General features: G+C 46.3%; 1 protein-coding gene across 1 annotated transcript in view; it reads left to right on the top strand.

Moving 5' to 3' along the window:
- The window catches only part of LOC105481272 (mucin 16, cell surface associated), a 170,065-nt gene that overhangs the window by 133,820 nt on the left and 17,061 nt on the right, over positions 1-19,184 (top strand). The window contains exons 94-103 of the mRNA XM_071086180.1: positions 588-760; positions 1,091-1,126; positions 6,899-7,023; positions 7,121-7,188; positions 12,043-12,215; positions 15,386-15,421; positions 17,457-17,507; positions 18,293-18,414; positions 18,505-18,572; positions 18,706-18,878. Coding sequence (XP_070942281.1) covers positions 588-760; positions 1,091-1,126; positions 6,899-7,023; positions 7,121-7,188; positions 12,043-12,215; positions 15,386-15,421; positions 17,457-17,507; positions 18,293-18,414; positions 18,505-18,572; positions 18,706-18,878 — 1,025 coding nt within the window. The remainder of the gene's footprint in view (positions 1-587; positions 761-1,090; positions 1,127-6,898; positions 7,024-7,120; positions 7,189-12,042; positions 12,216-15,385; positions 15,422-17,456; positions 17,508-18,292; positions 18,415-18,504; positions 18,573-18,705; positions 18,879-19,184) is intronic.

Below are 19,184 nucleotides of genomic sequence, written 5' to 3'. Positions count from 1 at the left end.
GAGAATAACCAGTCTGGCTGCCCCAAGTGTTCCCAGGCCCAAGGAGTTTGGTCAGCTTTCTTCCTTCCCTCCCTATGGAAGTCCTCAGCACAAGTGGAATTCAGGCATTGGTGGCTCCAGGACCAACATATCTTCTGATCCGACCACCTCCCCCGTCAACCGAGAGAACTTGCAGGGCCCATCAGCCAGATCAGGCTTCTACCTTGGTGATCCCTCTGAATTTCTTACTTCTCCCCACCTCCCTCTCCTTCAGGTGTTAAATTATCTTCCAAGGTTTCTCTCAGGATAAACATCCCCCACCCACTTGCTTTTATCCCCAATTCCAGCTCTTAATGTTTCTCAAGTCTGGGCTGTCCTGTCCCCATGCCATGAGAATGCAGTTTTATAAAATTCTTGTATTCCTGACCCTACTCACATTCCCAGGCTGCCTGGAAGTCAGCACATTCAGAAAATCTTAGTATGGCTTCTCACCTGTCCACCAGGAGTCTCATTTCCTCTGTCCCCTTCCTGTCCTGCCCTCAGGAATCTCATAATGCCTCCCTGTAGGCAGTCTATTTAATGTCATTCCCCTTATCTGCCCTCCCTAGGCCAGAGAAGGATGGGGAAGCCACCGGAGTGGATGTCATCTGCACCCACCGCCCTGACCCCACAGGCCCTGGGCTGGACAGAGAGCAGCTGTATTTGGAGCTGAGCCAGCTGACCCACAGCATCACTGAGCTGGGCCCCTATACCCTGGACAATGACAGCCTCTTTGTCAATGGTGAGCAACTGTGATGTGGTTGGAGAGTCTTCCTCTTTGCTAGGCAGCCTCTTACTCTCTGACTTGAGGTCACACTCCCTGCCTGGCCATTGAAGCCTTGGCTATGTTGTCTTTGTGTGATGACTGATGTCTGAACTTCATAGTTTCTTCATCTTGGACTGAGTTCATCCCAAGTACCTTCTTCCCTGATCTGAGAGTACTGATAGAGAATCTTCAAAGGCCTCTGTTCCTTGAAACTTCTTCCATTCCACTAGGGTATCTGTGACCCCTATTTGATTGCCCACCTCTCCCTTAACCCTTACCCACTCTCCTCCCTCCTTCTCTATGCAGGTTTCACCCATCGGAGCTCTGTGCCCACCACCAGCAGTGAGTATTCAACCGATGCTCCAGTGGCCCCAATTATATGCCAAGCAGGGCAGGAGCTGTCCCCTCTTCCTATGCCCCTATGTCCTCTTCATAAGGAAAGGGGCTGGGAGGGCACAAGTTATTCCCTTTCCCTTCTGGCCAACTCCAGAGAGAGACTCAACTCAGGCCTCATATGCAGCAAGGCCTGTAAATAGTTGTATTTGCTGACCTTTCTGCCATGAGAGGGTTGGATGCTTCTGCTGAAGAGGGCTTCTCTGTAGCTCTTGGGACTACCACAGTGGACCTGGGAAATTCTGGGGCTCCATCCCTTCTACTGGTCCCTTGAATAAGTATGTGCCAATGGCACCTCTGTTAGAGCATGGCTGATGAGCGTAAACATCTCTTCCATTATTCAGTCAAATAAAGATGGAAATTCTTTATAAATCTAGTGATGATGAGCCAACCAACAAACTTTATTGAGTACTGTGCCAAGCCCTGGGGCTCTGCCAAATCCTGGGGATATGGCATGGATCATGAAACAATTAATAATCTCTCCTCTCAAAGAGCTGTTTTTATGATGATACTGATGGTGGCAATGATGATGACGATGGTGATGGTGATTATGATGATCATGATGACAATGGTGATGGTGGTGGTGATGATGGTAATGATGATGATGGTGATGGTGGTAATGATGGTGGTGATTATGACAATAATGATGGTGATGGTGACAGGGATGGTGATAATTATGATGGTGGTGGTGATAACAAAGGTAATAGATAATATATGAACTTATTGGGTCCTGAATATGCACCAAAGTGCTATGCTCAGTGTTTAACTGGTACTATTTAATATGATTTCTAAAAAGGAAAAAAAAACTTGAATTATTATAGGCAAAAGAATTATGGGAACCTTTTATTTTGTCACTCATTCTAAGTCCTGTTGCATATTTTTTAAGTCAATTGCAAACACATTTTCTCTGCTTTGAACATTGTGTTTATATCCAGTCACCCCAATAGTGCATAAACCTGCTGATTGGAGCAACTGTGTCTTACTCCCTTGTGCTTCCCTAGTATCTACTTCAGGACCTTGTACATGGTAGATTGACAGATTTAGATCTACAGGAAAACATGGATTTTCCCGGGGAAGGAAAGAATGAAGTATGCTTTCTTATAATGTATGGAAAATTTCCTCTTCTGCCTTGGTTCAACTTTAGTGTCTGCCAGAGTTTACACTGGAAAACTATATGGCATCTGCTGCACTCCCTCATCCATGACAGACATCATTAATTGATTGCAGCATTCATGGCAGACATCACCAATTGATAATAGCGTTCATTTTCTCTCAGTTCAAAACAGCTTCAGAATGGTTATCAAAAAAAAAAAAATCAGTTGCTACCAATCCAGTTGGAGCTGACTCAGGATTATGGGGCTGAATTCGAGAGAATTAGGTTCCTTGATGATGTGTAGTTGACTCTTTGGTTTTCCTAGAAGGCTCAACTCAGGCTCAGCTTGGTCATTGCTGATATCCTTTCTTCCACTTGATCGATTTGGCTGTTGATACTTGTGTATGCTTCACGAAGTTTTTGTGCTGTTTTTCAGCTCCATAGGGTTGTTTATGTTCCTCTCTAAACTGTTTATTCTAGTTAGCAATTCCTTTAACCTTTCATCAAGGTTCTTGGCTTCTTTGCATTGCATTAGGACATGCTCCCTTAGCTCATTGTACTTTTTTATTGTCCATCTTCTGAAGCCTATTTCTGTCAATTCATCCATCTAATCCTTCATCCAGTTCTGCACCCTTAATGGAGAGATGTTGTGGTCATTTGGAGGAGAAGAGGCACTCTGGTCTTTTGGGTTTTCAGCATATTTTTGTTGATTCTTTCTTATCTTTGTGAGTTTTAGTTTCAGGCTTTGAGGATGCTGATCCTTGGAGGGGTTTTTGTGGAGGACTTTTTGTTGTTGTAGTTGTTGTTGATGCTGTTGTTGTCACTTTCTGCTTGTTTTTCTGTCAATAGTCAGGTCCCTCTTCTGTAGGGCTGCTGCAGTTTGCTAGGGGTTCACTTCAGGTCCTATTCATCTGATTCACTCCCATGCCTGGAGATGTCACACAGGGAGGCTGGAGAGCAGCAAAGATAGGTGCCTGCTTCTTCTGGGACCTCTGATCTTGAGGGGCACCAACCTGATGCCAGGAGGATCGCTCCTGTATAGGGTGTCTGACAACTATTGTTGGAGGGTCTCACCCAGTTGACTGGCATGGGGAACAGGACCCATTTAATGAAGCCCTTTGTCCCTGGTGGAGAGGGGGTGCTTCACTGGGGGGAAACCCACACATCTGGGCTGCCTGAATTCCTCAGAACTACCAGGAGGAGAGGCTAACTCTGCTGGTCTGCAGAGACTGCAGCCACCCCTCCCACTAGGGGCTCAAGCCCAGGGAGTCTGAATTCTGTCCCTGAGCCTCTGGCTGGAATTATTGGAGATCCTACAGGAAAGCCCTGCCCACTGAGGAAGGTTGGGTAAGGGTAAGCCCTGAAGAGTCACTTTGGCTGCAGACTGCCACAGCCAGTGTGTTGGACTGTGGGGACAAACCTTGGGACGAAGCCATTCAGCCTTACTGGCTCCAGCAGGGAAAAAGCACAGCCTGGAGCTACAGAAAGGGGTGCTGCCCTTCCCCCACCCAGGGAGCTTAGCATGTTAGGCAGTTGTGAGTCCCAGTGCTGGCTGTTGCCCCTCCCCCAAGGAACTCAAAAGACTTAGACAGCAGGCAGCTGCAGCCAGTGCTGGTTGCCCCTCCCCCGGGGAGTTCCGTAGGCTTAGGTAGATTCCAGCTGTAAGAATCTGCGCGTTCTGGGGTTGGGACACTAGGTCCCAGTGGCATGGGTTCGCGAATGGGATCTTCCAATCTGTGGGTCGCACAGTTCCGTGGAAAAAGCACAGTTTCTCCAGATTGGATACCCCGCTCACTCACCACCTTCCTTGGCTAGGGGGAAGGGGTTCCCCTTCCCCTTGTGTCTCTCAGGTGGGCCACCACACCACACTGCTCTTCCTTCTGTCCGTGGGTCACTGCCAGCCTTCTAGTAAATTTTGATGAGGGAACCTGGATATCTTGGTTGCCAGGGAAGGATTCACATGCTTATTGTGGTTTTTTTCAATGGGAGCTTCCAAGCACTGCTGCTTCTAGCCGACCGTCTTGGCCTCCAGAGCCACATCAATTATTTTTTTATTTTTTGATTATGGCAATTCTTGTAGAAGTAAGGTGGTATCACATTATGGTTTTGATTTTCATTTCCCTGGTCATTAGTGATGTTGAACATTTTTTCATATGTTCATTGGCCATTTGTGTATCTTCTTTTGAGAATTTGTCTATTCATGTCCTTAGCCCACTTTTTGATGGGATTGTTTGTTTTTTTCTTGCTATTTTGTTTGAGTTCGTTGTAGATTCTAGATATTAGTCCTTTGTTGGATATATAGATTGTGAAGATTTTCTCCCACTCTCTGGGTTGTCTGTTCAATCTGTGGACTGTGAAGGAAAAGTCAATTTCTTACACTAATTTGTGTCACTCATACTTCCAAATGAGATCCTGGGTTTTTTTGTTTGTTTGTTTGTTTTCTGTTAATCCTTCACAATACTTCTCTCACTTTTTTGAACTTATTGGTTTATATTCTGTTGTCTGCTTCTCTTTTATAGGAATGTAACTTCTTATGGGCTTTCTCTATTATACCACTTGTGGGTTTTTGTTTTGTTTTGTTTTGTTTTTGTCCTCGGATCCATTCTCCAACCTTCCTGTGCTCTGTGGGATAGAGTTCTGACTCATGAAAACTTCATTTCCCAGGTTCCCATGCTAACTAGCTGCCTTTAGGTTCAGCCAATAAGAGGCATTGGTGGGACAATGGTGGGCGGGGCTATTGAAGGGCCAGAATATTTCTTTACCCCACCCCCTGCTCCCCTTCAAATGTTCCTGGAGCAGTGTAGGACAAATTCCATATATATGGAAGGAAGGCAAAGTGGATAGATGGAAGGAAGACGTGATGAATGGAAGGAGGAAGGGATAGAGGATGGATGAGTGGATTGAAGAAATAAAAAAATGGATGAAAGAAGAAAAGGAGGAGGAAAGGTGGATAAGTGGATGGAAGGAAGAAAAGAGAGGTGTAAGGAAGGAAAGATAGATGATGGATGGATGGGTGGATGGGTGGGTGGATGAATGGGTGGATGGATGGATGGATGAACAGATGGGTGGGTGAGTGAGTGAATGGATGAATGGATAGATGGACAGATGGATGAACGGATGGGTGGGTGGGTGGATGGGTGGATGGATGGATGGGTGGATGGATGGATGGATGGATGGATTAATGGGTAGGTGGATGGATGGATGGATGGATGGATGGATGGATGGACAGATGAGTGGGTAGGTGGATAGATAGATAGATAGATGGATGGATAAATGAATGGATGGATGGATGGATGGATGGATGGGTGAAAAGAAGGAAAAAAGTGAGAGAAGGAAGAGGAAGGATAAATAAATGATAGAAGGTACAATGAAAGGAAAAAAGTCAGCAAGAAAGAAAGGATGCATTAATAGAATGAAAGATGGAAGGGAAGAAGAAAGGATGGAAACAGAGAAGGAGAGAAGGAAGAATGAACAGAAGGAAATTCAAGAGTGATGAAAAGAAGAAAGGCAGGGAGAGAAGGAGAGGTAAACTTTTCTTCTAGCGGTTTATCTTAAATCTTAGCTTGGCTGGGCACAGTGACTCATGCCTGTAATCCCAGCACTTTGGGAGGCTGACGCGGGTGGATCACAAAGTCAGGAGATCAAGACCATCCTGGCTAACACGGTGAAACCCCATCTCTACTAAAAAAAAAAAAAAAAAAAAAAAAAAAAAAAATTAGCCAGGCGTGGTGGTGCACACCTGTGGTCCCAGCTACTCAGGAGGCTGAGGCAGGAGAATGGCGTAAAACCTGGGAGGTGGAGCTTACAGTGAACCGAGATCGCACCACTGCTCTCCAGCCTGGGCGACAGAGTGAGACTCCATCTCAAAACAAAAAAAAAGAAAAGAAAAAAAGTAAAAAAGAATCCTTAGCTCATACTTCCATAAAGTTCCACACAGAGGAAGTGATTAGAAAGCATTTGTGATATATTTTATATAATAAACATGTACACCATATTGACCTGTGTGCCCAGCAGTGCTTACATGCTTTACAATGATTAACTTGTTTAAGCTTTATAACAACTGTTGAGGCAGGAATCATCATTGTGAACCATTGTCATCTCATTTTACAGATGAGTAAACTGAGGTGCAGAGAGGTTGGTTATGGCTGCAAAGATTGTTGGCCATGTTAACCAATGCATAGAAGATTAGCATACCTGGTTGTGAGTGAAGGAGAGAGAGAAATGGGAGAAAGGCAGAGAAGGATCAAGGGGGAGACAGGAAGAGAGAGAGAGAGAATACATTTTTTTAAAAATGTCTGGAGTCATGCATGACTTCTGCATCAGTGTGGTTATACGGAGCCTTTCCCCTGGGAAAGATCAGAATCACTGGCACTTTTTACAGAATCCTCCCTTCTTGCATTTGGATAGGACCCCATCTGGACATCCCAAATCATTAAGCACACCCTTACTGGCTGCTGGAGATGTCTCCATTAAAAGTCAGCCTTGGGCTTATTGAGAGGTGGACCCAGGGTCTTTGGAACACACTGCCCCCACCTTGTCCCACACCACCCCCTACCCACCCATCATCCTCCCCAAGAGCTTCATCTCTCTCTCTGTCTCTCTCTCTCTCTCTCTTCCCCCTGCCCTAGCCGGGATGGTCAGCGAGGAGCCCTTCACACTGAACTTCACCATCAACAACCTGCGCTACATGGCGGACATGGGTCAACCCGGCTCCCTCAAGTTCAACATCACAGACAATGTCATGCAGCACCTGGTGAGAGGCCTGCCTCCCTCTGCAGCCCTGCCATGCCCATCCTAGGGCTGTTGCCTGCCTGCCTCTGACCAGCCACGGCTCCCTTCTCCCTCTGCAGCTCAGCCCTTTGTTCCAGAGGAGCAGCGTGGGTGCACGGTACACAGGCTGCAGGGTCATTGCACTAAGGTGAGAAACTCCCCCACTCACAGCCCACCACCAAGAAGTTAGGGTTCTGACTGGGAGGGCCTTCTTGGGTTGGGGTGGGCTATATTTTTTTTGTCTTTTCATCTTTCTTTTTTTTTTTTTTTTTTTTTTTTTTTTAATGAGATGAAGTTTTGCTCTCGTTGCCCAGGCTGGAGTGCAATGGCACGATCTTGGCTCGCTGCAACCTCCGCCTCCTGGGTTCAAGTGATTCTCCTGCCTCAGCCTCCAGAGTAGCTGGGATTACAGGCGTGTACCACCATGCCTGGCTATTTTTTGTTGTTGTTGTTTGTTTGTTTGTATTTGTAGTAGAGATGGGGTTTCTCCATGTTGGTCAGGCTGATCTCGAACTCCTGACCCCAGGTGATCTGGTCTCCTCAGCCTCCCAGAGTGCTGGGATTACAGGCGTGAGCCACCACATCCAGCCCCATTCTTTTTTTAAAATGGATTTAAGGAGTGCAAGTGCAGTTTTTGTTACATGCATATATTGCATAGTGAAGTCTGCAGACAGTAGACTTTCAGACAGTAGCTTTTAGTGTACGCATCACCCAAATAGTGTACATTGTACCCATTAAGTGAGGTTCCCCACCCTTCTCTCACTCTCCCACCTTTCTGAGTATCCAGTGTCTATTATTCCACACTCCATGTCCATGTTTACATGGACCTGGAGTCCATGCTCCCACGTATAAGTGAAAACGTATGGTATTTGACCATGAGCTAATGGACATGGAGTCCATTGGCTCCCACTTATAAGTGAGAACATGCGGTATTGTACTTTCTATTTCTGAGTTGTTTCACTTAAGATAATGGACTCCCATTCCATCCATGTTTCTGCAAAAGACATGATTTCACTCTTTTTATGGCTGAATAGTATTTCGTGGTATATATATATATCACATTTTCTTTATCCAGTCTTCTGTTGATGGACACTTAGGTTAGGTCCATATCTTTGCTATTGTGAATAGTGCTACAATAAACAAACATGTGCAGGTGTCTCTTTGATATAATGATTTCTTTTCCATTGGGTAGATCCCCAATAGTGGGACTGCTGGATCAAATGGTAGTTTTATATTTTTGTTCTTTGAGAAATCCTCATACTGTTTTCCATAGAGATTGTACTAATTCGCTCTCCCACCAACAGTGTATAAGAGTTCCCTTTTTTTTTTTTATTCTTGCCAGCATCTGGTTGTTTGGTGTTGGTCTGGTTGGTGGGTTGGTTGGTTTTTGTATTTTTAGTGATTGTTATTCTGACTGGTATAAATAACTTTTTTATTTATTCCTGACAATTTGATTTTTTGACATATAAAAATTGCTTGCATTTAAAATGTACAACTTGATATTTTGGTATACATTATAAAACGATGGCCACATTTCAGCTAATTAATATATCTATTACCTCTACATAGTTATCATGTTTGTACCCTTTGACCAATATCACCCCATTTGCTCCTCCTCCCAGCCCCTGGCAACCACCATCCTACTCTCTGCTTCTATGAGTTTGACAATTTTAGATTCCACCTGTAAGTTAGATCGTGCGGTATTTGTCTTTCTGTGCCTGGCTTATTTCACTTAGCCTAATGTCCTCCAGTTCCATCTATGTTATCCCAAGGGGCAGAATTTTCTTCTTTTTAAAGACCAAGTAATATTTCATTGTATATGTGTATGCCACATTTTCTTTATCCATTCATCCACTGAAGGTCATTTAGCTTGTTTCTATATCTTGGCTATTTTGAATAGTGCTACAATGAACATAGGAGTGCAGCTATCTCTTTAAGATACAGGTTTCATTTCTTTTTCTTTTCTTTTCTTTTTTTTTTTTTTTCTTTTTGAGACACAGTGAGACTCTGTCACCCAAGCTGGAGTGCAGTGGTGCAATCTCGGCTCACTGCAAACTCTGCCTCCTGAGTTCAAGCAATTCTTGTACCTCAACCTCCCAAGGAGTTTTGCTTTTGCTACCCAGGCTGGAGTGCAGCAGTGCGATCTCGACTTACCACAACCTCTGCCTCCCGGGTTCAAGTGATTCTCCTGCCTCAGCCTCCCAGGTAGCAAGTATTACAGGTGCCCAATACCAAACCAGGCTAAATTTTTTTTTTTTTTTTTTTTGAGACGGAGTCTCGCTCTGTCCCCCAGGCTGGAGTGCAGTGGCCGGATCTCAGCTCACTGCAAGCTCCACCTCCCGGGTTCACGCCATTCTCCTGCCTCAGCCTCCCGAGTAGCTGGGACTACAGGCGCCCGCCACCACTCCCGGCTAATTTTTGTATTTTTTTTAGTAGAGACGGGGTTTCACGTGTTAGCCAGGATGGTCTCGATCTCCTGACCTCGTGATCCACCCACCTTGGCCTCCCAAAGTGCTGGGATTACAGGCTTGAGCCACCGCGCCCGGCCAATTTTTTTGCATTTTTAGTAGAGAAGGGGTTTTGCCATGTTATCCAGGCTAGTCTCTAATTCCTGGCCTTAAGTGATCCACCTGCCTCGGCCTCCCGAAGTGCTGGGATTTTACAGGCATGAACCACCACATCTGGACTCATTTCCTTTAGCTATATATAGGTTGAGCTATTCTCAGAGGGTCCTTTTCTGCATCTATTTTTTTAAATCACATTATTAATTTTTTATATTGTGGCAAAAATACATGTAACATAAAATCTGCCATTTTAACCATTTTTAAATGTACAATTCAGTGACGTCGATTATATTCACAATGTCATGCAGCCATCACCACTGTTTATTTCCAAAACTTTTCCATTGGGTAGATCTCCAACAGTGGGATTGCTGGGTCAAATGGTAGTTCTAATTTTTTTTGTTCTTTGAGAACTCTCCATACTGTTTTTCATTCAAGGTTGTACTAATTTACATTCCCACCAACAGTATATAAGAGTTTCCTTTTCGTGCATCCTTGCCAACTTGACTTTTCTGGGTCACTTTGCACTCTCTTAGTATTCACTAGATACTTCTCCATTCATATTTTTACTCAACCCATGCCCATGGCACCACTCCTCTACCATTCCCACCAACCATGTATAAGAGTTTCCTTTTCTTGCATCCTTGCCAACTTGACTTCTTTGGGTCAGTTTGCACTCTCTTGGTATTTACTATTTACTTCTCCATTTATATTTTTATTCAACTGATGCCCATGGCACTGCTCCTCTGAGGCAGGTGCTGGGTACTAGAGTTATAAGACAAATGCCATCCCTGCCCTCACCCAGTGGAGAACAGATGCTAAACAGGAACATAAATGTCTAAGTAAAGTGGCTTCAAATGGGGTAAAGTGATACGAAGCATAAATAAATAGCGAGTGATGGGAAGAGCAACTTTACCCAGGATGAATCTTGGGCTGTGTCCGAAATGGCCATGAAAACTGTTCCAGGCAGGGAGAACAGCATGAGAAAAGGTCTTGAGGTGCAAATGAACTTGGCACGTTCTACAAGCAGCAAAGAGGCCAGTGTGGCTGGAGCAGAGAGAAAGCAAGAAGGAAAGAGAGAGAGGATGAGACCCAAGACATCAGCAGGGTTTAAGGGCCTTGGAGGACTTAGATTTTTTTTTTTTTTAAGATGGAGCTTTGCTCTTGTTGCCCAGGCATGATCTCGGCTCATGCCAACCTCTGCCTCCTGTGTTCAAGCGATTCCCCTGCCTCAGCCTCCTGAGTAGCTGGGATTACAGGCTTGCGCCACCACATCCGGCTAATTTTGTATTTTTAGTAGAAATGGGACTTCTCCATGTTGGTCAGGCTGGTCTCAAACTCCCGACCTCAGATGATCCGCCCGCCTCAGCCTCCCGAAGTGCTGGGATTATAGGTGTGAGCCCCTGTGCCCAGCCTGGATTTTTTTTTTCTAAATTGTGGTAACATACACATCACATTAAATTTACCATTTTAGCCATATTTCCCGTTCAGTGGCATCAAGCACATTCACATTACTGTGCAGCCATCACCACTATCATCCATCTCCAGAACTTTCTCATCTTCCCAAACTGAAACTCCATCCCCATGAAGTACTCACTCCTCATCCCCCTCCTCAAGCCTCTGGCACCTACCGTTCTACTTTCTGTCTCTGTGAATCTGATGATTCTAAGGACCTTATATGAATGGAGGAATCATATGGTATATGTCCCGGTTTATACTGTATGACTGGCTTATTTCATCAAGTATAATGTCCTCAAAGTTCATCCATGTCGTAGCATGTGTCAGAATTCCCTTCCTTTTCAGGGCTGAATAATATTCCACTTGTATGTAAATGCTATATTTTGTTTCTCCATTCATTAGGACTTCGATTTTTGCAGGGAGTTGTCAAGGGGTGCTAGGTTCTGGGGCTTCGATACAATAAGAGTAAGCTAAGCTGGTTCTTTTCCTCCTTCGTGGAGACCATGTTCTGGTAGATACAGGAACAAATAATTTATGATTACATAGAGGGTGATCAGGGCAGTGACAGGGGAAGAGTGGAGGATTGTGGGACCCAGAGGAGGCTCCTGACCTTGCCTAGGAATTGCCTAGGAAGATAGGAGGAGGAGGAAGAGGAGGAGGAGGAGGAGGGGGAGGAGGACGAAGAGGGGGAGGAGGAAGAAGAGGAGAAGGAGAAGGAAGAGGAGGAGGAGGAGGGAGTCCTCTAAGCTGAGACCTGGAGGATGACCGGGAAGTTATCCAGGTAAGGAGAAATGGGGAGAAGCTTCCAGATAAAAGTAACAGCAAGTGCAGAGATCCTGAGATGATAGATAAGGCCAGGTGGAGAAACTGCAAATTGTCAATGAGACCAAAATATGGACTGTGAGTTGTGCAGTGACAGTGACCACAAGTGGAGAGGTGCCAGGTGACCTTCATCCCCAAAAGGTGCACCTCTCCCTCCTCAGGTCTGTGAAGAACGGCGCTAAGACACAGGTGGACATCCTCTGCGCCTACCTGCAGCCCCTCAGTGGCCCAGGTCTGCCTATCAAGCAGGTGTTCCATGAGCTGAGCCAGCAGACCCACGGCATCACCCGGCTGGGCCCCTACTTTCTGGACAAAGACAGCCTCTACCTTAACGGTGAGCATCTCACAGCCCCATCTCCCTGCCTCAACCCCCAACCCCCGCTGCAGCCCAGGAGGGTGTCTGTTTGCCGGTTCTCTAGGGAAAGACTTGGGGTTCAAGTCTTGGTGTTACCACTGACCCTCCCATAACCACCGTACAAGGTTGGACTTTGATTAATCCCATTTTACAGATGAAGAAACTGAGGCTTAGACAGGTTAAGCAATTTACCTTGATGGTGATGGAACCAGGATATGAGCTCCACTTGTCAGCATTCAGTGCTATGATCCACTCTACATGTTTAACTCACAGAAGAGTCTTCCTGGTGGGGGCACTTGGGGGACAAAAAACACATTTACCACTGGGCACAGTGGCTCACACCTGTAATCCCAACACTTTGTGAAGCCAAGGCAGGCAGATCACAAGGTCAAGAGATTGAGACCACCCTGGCCAACATGGTGAAACCCTGTCTCTACTAAAAATACAAAAATTAGCTGGGTGTGGTGGTACACGCCTGTAGTCCCAGCTGCTCGGGAGGCTGAGGCAGGAGAATCGCTTGAACCTAGGAGGCGGAGGTTGCAGTGAGCCGAGATTGCACCATTGCACTCCAGCCTGGTGACAGAGCAAGACTGTCTCAAAACAAAACAAAACAACAAACACATTTTCCCTCCCTGTTTTCTCTTTTTTTTTTTTTTTTTTTTTTTTGAGATGGAGTCTCACTCAGTTGCCCAGGCTGGAGTGCAGTGGTGCGATCTTGGCTCACTGCAAGCTCCGCCTCCCGGGTTCACGCCATTCTCCTGCCTCAGCCTCTTGAGTAGCTGGGACTACAGGCGCCTGCCACCACGCCTGGCTAATTTTTTGTATTTTTAGTAGAGACGGAGTTTCACCGTGGTCTCGATCTCCTGACCTTGTGATCTGCCCGCCTCGGCCTCCCAAAGTGCTGGGATTACAGGCATGAGCCACCGCGCCCGGCCCCCTCCCTGTTTTCTCCTTACCATTGAGGAAGGATGGGCTTCTCTCCTACGTGAGGCCCCTATACCAGGAAGATCTAGGGGATCTAAGCTTCAGGCACACTGGGCCTCAGCACTGGTCTAGAACTCAGGAAAAGACATTTAAGAAGGCATCCCCTAACTGGGGTTCTGAGAGGCAAAGCATGACCATGGAGAATTGATAAAATAGCTCCCCTTTCATCCCCTCCACCACCAACCCAAGAACAGTGCTCATCATGACCCCATGAGGTGGGCACCCCATATCACTTATATGAGGTACCTTTAGGTAGGAACCAGGATGTGGAGAGACATCCTGGACTTTCATTACTCTTATTTTAGCAAAGAGGGAAACTGAGGCACAGAGAGGGGAAGGGACTTGCTCATGCCCATGCTAAGTTCTTGGCTGGTCTGGTTCTTGATGTTCTTTATTGTTATAATTACTATCATCATCATCATCATCCTCATTGTCTGTGTACATTTCTGGGGTACAAGTGCAATTTTGTTACATGTATAGATTGCATAGTAAGGAAGTCAGGGCTTTCAGAGTATCCACCACTCCAATAACATACATTGTATCCATTAAGTCGTTTCTCATCACCCACCCCTCTCCTACCCCCTCACCCTTCCAAGCCTCCTTTATCTGTCATTCCCCTCTCTGAGTTCTTGTCCACACATTGTTTAGCTCCCACTTATGAGTGAGAACATGTGATATTTGCCTGTCTGTGTCTGACTTGTTTCACTTAAGGTAACTTCAGTTTCATCCATGTTGCTGCAAAAGACATGGATTCATTCTTTTTTTCTAACTTTTAAGTTCAGGCATACAGGCGCAGGCTTTCTATATAGTTAAACTCGTGTCACAGGGGTTTGTTGTACAGATTATTTCATCACCCAAGTATTAAGCCCAGTACCCATTAGTTATTTTCTCTGATCCTCTCCCTCCTCCCACCCTCCACCCTCAGGTAGGCCCCAGTGTGTGTTGTTCCCCTTTATGTGTCCATGTGTTCTCATCATTTAGCTCCCACTTATAAGTGATTTTCTGTTCCTGCATTAGTTTGCTAAGGATAATGACCTCCAGCTCCATCCATGTTCCTGCAAAGGAAATGATCTCATTCTTTTTTATAGCTGCATAGTATTCCATGGTGTATATGTACCACATTTTCTTTATCCAGTCTATCATTGATGGGCATTTAAGTAGATTCCACGTCTTTGCTATTGTGGATAGTACTGCAATGAACATGTGTCTTTGTGATAGAAAAATGTATATTCCTTTGGGCATATACCCAGTGATGGGATTGCTGGGTCGAATGGTAGTTCCGTTTTTAGCTCTCTGAGGAATCGCCCCGCTGCTTTCCACAGTGGATGAACTAATTTACACCCCCACCAACAGTGTATAAGCACTCCTTTTTCTCTGCAACCTCACCAGCGTGGTTTTATTTCTCTTTATGGCTGAATAGTGTTCCATTGTGCATACATGCCACATTTCCTGTATCGATTCATCTGTTGATGGACACGTAGGTTAATTCCACATCTTTGCTATTGTGAATAGTGCTGTGATAAACACACAGGTGCAGGTTGCGTCTTGATGATCTGAGTTGACACACAGTCCCTTCGACTTGGCTGTTCCTGGGAGCTGTTCCCCCTTGTAAACTGCACAGCTTCTATGCTTCATTTTGTTCCTTCATTTAGATTTACCAAGCAGCTACTATTAACCAGGTCTTGTGCCTGGCCCCAGGGACAGAGATAGGTTACGTGTGCATCCTGTCCTAATGTAATCTCCAGAGGGGCAGAGATTGTTTTATTCTACCCTTTATTCCCCAAATGTAAAGGGAGGCTCGCACATAGAAAACCCTTAATAAACATTCACTGGGTGGAGGAATAGATTGGAGGAGGCCTGGAAGGGGAGGCGGGGGGCGTGGATGGACAGGAGGATAGACTTGTGAACACAAAGATAATGACAGCCTCTCACTGGAGGCATGCTAGAGACGTGAGTAGGGAAGGTCAGTGCTAATTGAAATATCAGGAAATTCTTTCTAGTGGTGAACACATTTAAGTCAAATATTAGATGATACATAAATGTATCCATCATCTCTAGATACACAAAGGGAAAGGCATCCAGGCAGGCGCCCCTTATGGACAAAGGCATGGAGTGTCTGGGTCGGCTCGACCACCTCCTCTTATGTGTGACCTCTTTGTTTCTAGGTTACAATGAACCTGGTCCAGATGAGCCTCCTACAAGTACGTGTCTTTGAATCCAGTGCCCATTTCAATCTCCATGGGTCTTGGTTCAAGCTTTTCTCCTCATTCATAAAGGAAGCTTGCCCCAAATTCGGGCTGGTCCCCTGAGGTGGTGAGGGGCAACGTCTCAGTGGGAGGAAGAATGCTGAGTCCTTGGCCTGTTTTTAGACCTGCAGCCATAGTCTTGGCTTTGTGAATTTTCCACGCCCCTCTGGGTTAGAAGAAGAAGTTTGAACAAGCATTCCCTACAGGGATCGAGGTTAAGGTCAGATGATGACCTTGTTAGTCCATACCTCCTGATAACAAAATCTCCTCCAAGTGCCCCAGCAGGGGCTTCATGGTCAAGCTGCAAACTCTGCTGGCTACTCAAGTGAATTTGGCTAAATTTGCCCATTGCCTCATCCAGTGATCCACTCATCTATCTTTCCAGCCATCCATTTTTCTATCCTTCCAGTCATCTCTCAGACACCATCCTTCCTTCTATCCATCCATCCATTCACCCATCCATCCATCCACCTATCCACCCCATTTTCCTGACCATTTACCTCCTCATCCTTCTTCCATCTGTCCTTTTATCCATCTATTCATCCATCACCCATCATCCTGCCCATTCACCTGCTTGTTCCTCCTTTCTTCTGTCCTTCTATACATCTATCCATCCATCCATCCATCCATCCATCCACTCATCCACCACCCACCCATCATGCCCATTCACTTGCTAGCCCCTCCTTCCTTCTCTCCTTCTGTCCATCCATTCACCCATCTTCCTGCCCATTCACCTGCTTGTCTTTCCTTCTGTCTGCTCTTTTATCCATCTCTGCATCCATCCACCATCCATCCACCCTTCTCCCTATTCACCTGTTTGTCCTTCTTTCTGTCCTTCCAACCATCCATCCATCTTTCCATTCATCCTCCTCTTCATTCACCTGTTTCCTTCTGTCTTTCCATCCATCCTTCTACCCAGCCAGCCATCTCTCCAGCCATTCTCCTCTCCATTCACTCAATTGTCCTTCCTTCCATCTGTCCTTTTATCCATCCATCCACCCATCCATCCATCCATCATCCATCCATCTATCCTTCTCCCCATTCACATGTTTGTCCTTCTTTCTCTCCTTCCAACCATCCATCCATCCATCATCCATCCATCTGTCCTTCTCCCCATTCACCTGTTTGTCCTTCTTTCTGTCCTTCCAACCATCCATCTATCTCTCCATCCATCCTCCTGCCTATTCATCTGCTTGTCTCTCCTTCCTTCTGTCCTTCCATCCATTCATCCATCTGCCCATCCACCCACTCAACCTCTTGCCCATTCACCTGCTTGTCCTTCCTTCCACCTGTCCTTTTATCCATCCATCCATCTTCCATCCATTCATCCTTCTCCCCATTCACCTGTTTGTCCTTCTCTCTATCCTTCTAACCATCCATCCATCCTCGTATTCATTCACCTGTTTCCTTCTTTCCGTCCTTTCATCCACCCATCTATCCACCCAGCCATCTCTCTGCTCACCCTTCTTCTCACTCACCCAATTGTCCTTCCTTCCTTCTGTCCTTCAGTTAATTCATCCTTCTACCCATTCACTTATCCATCCATCCATCCATCCATCTATCCATCTATCCATTCATATGTCTACCCATCCTCCTGCCCAATTAACCTGTTTGTTCTTCTTCCTTTCCTTCCTTCTTTCATCTCTCCAACTTCTCTTCCTCGTTCTTATCTATCTTGCCTTCTCTTTTGACCCTCCAGTTGTACATTGCACCTTCTGCCCATTCATTGATCCCTTCCATTTTCCTGCCCACCCATCCACCTATCCTCTTTGTTTAACCTTTCTCTTGTTCACCCCCACCCCCACTCTCGGGTTAATTTCACTCACAGTCTTGTTCACTCCTCCACTCACACAGTCACTCCTTCCCTCAGTCTCATTTATGGCCCACCTGTGAATGGTTGTCCTGGCTAGGACTACTGATGAAGCCCAGGGGAGCTTCTTCCACTAGGTGATGGGCTTTGTTCCTCTCTGATGGACTGTTCCTTCCACAGCTCCCAAGCCAGCCACCACATTCCTGCCTCCTCTGTCAGGAGCCACAACAGGTATCTGGGGTCCATTTTTCCTCCTCAAAGATTAGACTAGCAGTTCAATCAGACACCTGCCCTCGTAGAGCCCCCCAATTTTATGAAATAAATAGACCATCATAATATCAGATGTTTTGGGGTGAGACACCTGGCATAATTGGAAAGGAGGAGGGCTTTCTGGAGAAAGTTTCACCTGAACTGAGTCTTTAAGGATGAGTAAGAGTGATTCAGGCAAATAGGGTATGAATAGTATAACTGAAAGAGGGGAGTCCATGAACAAAGCCTCAGTGGCCAGAAACAGCATAGAGTATAGGGAGAAGTGAGAGGAATTTGGTTTGCATGAAACATACAGCTTAACCCAGAGTAGATGGATAAGTGAGACTGAAAGGTCAGCAGGAGCCAGATTGGGAAGGACCTTGAATGCCAAGTCAAGAAATTTGAACTTCATACTGAAGGCCATAAGGAGCTGTGGATGGTACTAGAGCAGGGGCAGCCGTAGTGAGATCGTCATTTCAGAAAGATTCTTCTCGTGTTCAGTATAGAGAATGTCCTTTAGATAGGGCATCCAGTGAGTCTGCCAGGGTGCTAATCAGGGTGAGAAAAAATAAGACCTTAACGGGGATAGGGGAGGAGTTAGAGGATATATGTGATGAATATGCAGCCAAGGGAATTGGTGTGACTTGGAGGGGAGAAGATACGTAGCTTCTGACTTGGATGGCCACACTGGTTAATAATGAGTGCAGTCTGATCTAGTCTCAGACCAGCCCTCAGTTGCAGACATCTCTCCTCCCCTCCTCCTGCAGCCATGGGGTACCACCTGAAGACCCTCACACTCAACTTCACCATCTCCAATCTCCAGTATTCACCAGACATGGGCAATGGCTCAGCTGCCTTCAACTCCACCGAGAGGGTCCTGAAGCACCTGGTGAGACCCTGGTCCCAGCAGCTCCCAGTGGGATAAATCCTACCCCCAACCTCTGTTCCTCGGCTTACCCTCTTCCTCCTTCCTCTCAAGCTCAGAGCCTTGTTCCAGAAGAGCAGCATGGGTCCCTTCTACTTGGGTTGCCAACTGATCTCCCTCAGGTGAGACCACTTCCTGGCCATTTGCCAGTAATGACCACCCCTTTCTCAGCCCTCCCCTGCTCCTCCCTCCTCTGCCCTCTACCTGCAGAGGTCCCAGGACCTCTCTAGAGTCCTCAAATGCCTCTCTCCCCAGGCCTGAGAAGAATGGAGCAGCCACTGGCGTGGACACCACCTGCACCTACCACACTGACCCTGTGGGCCCTGGGCTGGACATACAGCAGCTTTACTGGGAGCTGAGTCAGCTGACCCATGGTGTCACCCAACTGGGCTTCTATGTCCTGGACAGGGATAGCCTCTTCATCAACGGTGAGTGTCAGGCTGAACTGGGATTTACAGTGACTTTTTGGGGGTTGGTGGGTTGTTTTGTTTTTGAGATGGAGTCTCACTCTGTCACCCAGGCTGGAGTGCAATAGTGCAATCTCGGCTCTGCAACCTCTGCCTCCCAGGTTCAAGCAATTCTCCTGCCTCAGCCTCCCAAGTAGCTGGGATTACAGGTGCATGCCACCATGCCCAGCTAATTTTTGCATTTTTAGTAGAGACAGGGTTTCACCGTGTTGCCCAGGCTGGTCTCGAACCCCTCACTTCAGGTGATCCACCTGCCTTGGCCTCCCA

Source organism: Macaca nemestrina, chromosome 20 (genome assembly GCF_043159975.1).
Source record: "Macaca nemestrina isolate mMacNem1 chromosome 20, mMacNem.hap1, whole genome shotgun sequence".
NCBI classification, from domain to species: Eukaryota; Metazoa; Chordata; class Mammalia; order Primates; family Cercopithecidae; genus Macaca; species Macaca nemestrina.
This window is presented reverse-complemented; position numbering and strand designations above follow the sequence as displayed.